Below are 5,000 nucleotides of genomic sequence, written 5' to 3'. Positions count from 1 at the left end.
CAGTAAGATTCTTCACGTTTTGGCCCAATCTCATACCGGCCCCCTGTCCCCTCGCCCCATCCACTCCCCCAACGAGGTTCGCCATGTTAAGGGCCGTCGGAGTGCGAGGGGACTGTCAAACCCTTAAATAGCGAGTCTGCGTCGTTACTAGTCTCTCTCCAGACTCAAAGATTACGTTGAGTCTCTGCGCTCTGCGTACTACATAATAGAGTCTGTGCCACTTCGCCGGCCAAGCTGGTGTTCTGAGGGCGTATCCCCGCAAACGAGGGAAACCTCAGTGTCTAACGAGTTGAAATAAAGGTTTGAAATTAAATTAAATTAAATGAAAAAGTATCAACAGTTCAAAATTTAAAGAGTGACAGGTCGTAGCAGCGAATGAGACGCTAGCCCAGGTTAGATGGGCGGGGCATATCTATGGGTGTGAACGCCTGATCGCGGAAGTCATTACTGATTGGTGTCGCCAGGATTCCGGCGCTACCAATGAACTGCCAGGATTTAAGCACCAGTTTTTTTGCATGAAGTGTCCCAGACCCATAGAGAGATGTGCAGCGTGCAGTAACGTAGCTAGCGTAGCTTCCGTAGCGTATCAGCGAGAGACCTCTCGTGGGTCTGGCGTTGAGACCTCATCGGTGGAAGCTCCTGGTAGCTGAAGCAGGAAGTGTACGTGCCAAAGCGCTGCCGGAGGAATCAGCTTATAAATAAAATTCTTCCTTCACTTCTCAGTGGTTTTACACAGTCTACAGCACTCAAACTAAAGATAAAACCATAGGAGAACGTCACTTTATCCCTCGATCGCTTGACTTGTAGAAAACTTTAAAGCCTGTATTCAAGCATAGCTGACATAAAAATAAATCAGAATACTGTAGGCCTAGGTCTAACTCAAATTTCCATCATATATTCCATTATTTATAGGGGCAATGGAAGAACAGACACAGCAGCTGATTAGGCTGCGACATGCAAATGCAAACCGGTTCACACAAAAAAGGAACGCTGCCAAAGAGGCATGGGAGTAAGTTATTTATTTATTGATTGATTGATTTGTCCCAACAGGGACAATGCACAATATAGATTGCATTTGCAAAAACATATCTCCATTTGGATTTTTTGATAATTTCTCATTATATATTTATGTATTGAATTATATTGATTTACATGTTTTATTATAATTCATAAACAGATTTCCCATAAAGCACCTAAGCGTGCCATGGTGACGGCTGCTTCTCTGTTGCGGTCGGTTCCGGTGGAGTGGGGAGTCCGTCCCACATTAGGCTGTCCATTTACAGGACTGCCCCCCCCCCCCCCTCACTGAGAGAGCCCTCCACAGCTGCGGGTGACGCTTCATTTGGAGTGACACTCGGCGGTGGATTGGGAGTGAGTAGGGGGCGCTTGTTTGGGATTGGGCCATCGTCATGTAAAACTAAGGCCTCATCCACACGAACATGGATATTTCTAAAAACACATTTATCCCCCCTCCGGTAAGAAAAAGAATTGCGTCCACACCAACAGATCTTTGGAAAATAAAAGTAAAGTAAAAGTCTTTAAGGCTTGCATCTGCCGGGCCTGGTCCAGAAGCCACGTTTGCGGCGTAGTCCTACTTAAGACCTCGCAACATTACGGAGAGGTGGAATCAAAACTATTTGCCGCAGTATCTTTATTCGCCTGCTCTCGGCCGTGTAGTGGTGGAGTAAAGCCTGGTTGATTTCTAATGCATTACTCAAGCCTGGCAACATGGACCAAATATAAAGAGTCATCTGTCATTGTTCTGCTCAGGTTGTTCCTGAAAAAACTCGGCAGAGAGGTAATTCCTAGTCGCTCCACGCTCGGAATGAGCGAGCGGCCGACTGCCAGTAAAGTTGTGGATTGAATGAAAAGTGAAAGTCAGAAACGTCCCTTGCCAACGTCATGGCCAGATAGAGGTGGAAGAGGAGGGGGCGGTCTCTCTGGGGGGGGGATGGAAAAGTGCTGCCCCCGTCGGTGTGCTTGTGTGACAGACTGGCTCGTTCTCTGGTTCTCTCTCTCGCTACCGGTTTCTATCTCCATCCCTCGCTCCCTCTCTCTTTCTCTGTTCCCACTGTCTTTGTCAGTCTGTCTCTGTCTCTCTGCTCTACCCCTCCCTCTCTCTCTCTCTCTCTCTCTCTCTCTCTCTCTATTTCTCTCTATCTCTCTCAGAGGAGAGGACACAGGGTCAAGTGTGTCTCTTCATCACAATAGCCATCTCTCTCTCTCTGTCTCTCTCTGTCTGTCTGTCTGTCTGGTGACTCACACACACACACACACACACACTCACTCAAACTCGTGAGTCATCCGAGAGCCACAGTTTGAAGTCTCAGTTAAACAAAACAGCCCATAATAACCAAGGTTAATAAGGAGCCCGGCGTCCTAAACAGCGTGATTACGTGCGACGGCGGCCCAGAAAGAAACTGCCGAGTCGACACAGTAGGCCGGCTACTGTGTGCTATCCCAGCCTCTGGTTACCATGGCGCCAGGGACGGCCCTAAAGACAGCCGACGCGATTCATCCTCCTCCTGTAGTTATGGGAAAAGTAACGAGGGAAAAAAAGAGGACATTTGAAGGCGTGGATAAGGGGCGGCTGTAGCTCAGTTGGTAGAGCGGGTCGTTCAATGATCGAAGGGTCAGTGGTTCGAATCCCAGCTCCACATGTCGAAGTGTCCTTGAGCAAGATACCTAACCCCAAATTGCTCCCAATGAGCAGGTTAGCACCTTGCATGGCGGCTACCGCCATTGGTGTGTGAATGTGTGTGTGAATGGGTGAATGAGAGGCCATTGTAAAGCGCTTTGAGTGCCGCTAAGGTGGAAAAGCGCTACATAAGTGCAGTCCATTTACCATTTAATGACCAACGTCTTAATGGCCTCGGAGGGACACCGTCTCAGTGTAATGTGTCTTGTTTTTTTTTGTGTTTTTTTTTTTTACGGCGGTAATCCCCTCCCGACAGCAGCGCTCGCCGCCGCCCGGCGCCTCGTCTGTCAGCTGCTAAATGAGTTTAGTGTAGCAGAGAAGAGGTCCCTGGTGTGGGCAGAGGTGCGGAAGAGCAACACCCCCCCCCAACACACACACACACACACACACATCACCCGTCACATTAAGACATGTCTCCTCTTGGTCTGCATGCCAGGGAGAGATAGAGAGAGAAGGGGAGAGAGAGAGAGAGAAAGAGAGAGAGAGAGAGATGGGAGAGAGAGAGAGAGGAGGAGGAGAGAGAGAGAGAGAGATATGGGAGAGAGAGAGATATGGGAGAGAGAGAGAGAGAGGAGGAGGAGAGAGAGAGAGATATGGGAGAGAGAGAGATATGGGAGAGAGAGAGAGAGAGGAGGAGGAGAGAGAGAGAGATATGGGAGAGAGAGAGAGATATGGGAGAGAGAGAGAGGAGGAGGAGAGAGAGAGATATGGGAGAGAGAGAGGAGGAGGAGGAGAGAGAGAGAGATATGGGAGAGAGAGAGAGGAGGAGAGAGAGAGAGAGATATGGGAGAGAGAGAGAGGAGGAGGAGAGAGAGGAGGAGGAGGAGGAGAGAGAGAGAGATATGGGAGAGAGAGAGTTAGCTTTGCTGCTTGTTGCATTATACTTCCTCTGGCTCTTGCTTCTCTCCTACACACTGTTTATTTTAATCTCTCTCTCTCTCTCTTTCTCTCCCTCCCCCTCTCTTTCTGTCCCTTTAGGTTGCAGTAGAGGACAAGAGGAAGGACGCCAATTCCACCAATGGTAAAGCCCCCCCCCCACTCTCCGCCCCCCCCCGCCCACCTAGTTCGGTCCTCCCCAGCCTGGCTGTGCAGCGATGATGTACGGGAACACGCTCACACCCCTCCGCATAACCTGACGCTGCCTGGCGGTCTGCTTCGCACAACCATCTGGGAACTCTCCACTGGAAACCGTTTGGAAAAGGGCGGGCGCTTTTCAAAGCTACCTGGCACAGGTGACCGGATCTGTCTGTCGCACGCTTACTCTGACCGCCGCTCCGGACGCCTGGAACGCCGAACGGCTTTCCGATCAGGCGCGAGTGGATCTCCGCGGGAGGAGGGTCCAGACCGGTCCGCGACCAGAATGGAACAAGTGCCGGCGAGATCTGGGGGGGGGGTGGGTCTCACGCGGCCGGTCCACACGGGGAGCCGAGCACCACGGGAGAGGAGTCTCCAGAACCGAGACCGTCGAAAATGTTACAGAACATGATGTTTTTACCTCCGCTCCCTCTCTCTCTCTCTCCCTCTCCCTTACCTCCCTCCCTCTCTCTCTCCCTCTCCCCTACCTCCCTCCCTCTCTCTCTCCCTCCCTCCCTCCCCTACCTCCCTCCCTCTCCCCCCCCCCCACTGGCTCAGTTCCCCGGCTGTGACCGTGGACACGACTCTGGAGTTATGCCTCCCGACATGCGGCCAATTACCCTGCCCCCGTTTAGTTACTTAGCAACACCTGCCTTTCCAGTAACGAGGCGCTCAGCTCCGCCCCTTCTCCGGACCCTGTCTCTTTGAGTTTGTCCGGGATGAAAGCATCCCGGCGGCCGGCTTTGGGTTGTTGTTCGGCAGCTAGTAGGACGTGGGCGTCGGCAGCCCTCAGGAGGGGGGGGTCATATGGAAGGATTTGGGAAGGGGGGGGGGGGTCTGGCTACAAAATGCGTCGGCGTTCCCATTACGGTTTACAGAACGGCGTTCAGACAGCTCGCCGTACCTTCCTGAGGGCGACGGGTGGTCAGAACCGCAGGGGGTAAAATAAAATAATGAGGTGTGTGTGTGTGTGTGCACGCCTGTGTGCGCGTGTGTGCGTATGTGTGTGTGTGACCACCAGACCAGGAGGTGGCGGTAGAGGTGACCCCCCCGGCCCCACAGAGGTCCAGGCCGGCGGACAAGGCGGCCAGCCCAGCGCTGCTCCGGTCCCAGAATGCAATGCTGCCCGACAAACCCACGCTGCTGGAAGCCTGGGTTGACCTGGATGATTTCGCCAAGTGCTTCCAGTGAGAGCAGCTCCGCACACACGCACGTATGCACACACACA

At 52.4% G+C, this 5,000-nt stretch overlaps 1 protein-coding gene across 1 annotated transcript in view; it reads left to right on the top strand.

Annotated features, from left to right (window-relative positions):
* The window catches only part of adgb (androglobin), a gene marked incomplete at both ends in the record, with an annotated part of 42,737 nt that overhangs the window by 22,662 nt on the left and 15,075 nt on the right, over positions 1-5,000 (top strand). Inside the window, 2 exon segments of the mRNA XM_084454053.1 lie at positions 3,677-3,719; positions 4,794-4,959. Of these exon segments, the coding sequence (XP_084310179.1) occupies positions 3,677-3,719; positions 4,794-4,959 (209 nt within the window).

The sequence above is a fragment of the Borostomias antarcticus genome (assembly GCF_949987555.1).
Source record: "Borostomias antarcticus genome assembly, chromosome: 19".
Classification (NCBI taxonomy): domain Eukaryota; kingdom Metazoa; phylum Chordata; class Actinopteri; order Stomiiformes; family Stomiidae; genus Borostomias; species Borostomias antarcticus.
The sequence above is the reverse complement of the archived record's forward strand: the minus strand, read 5'-3'. Positions and strand labels throughout refer to the sequence as shown.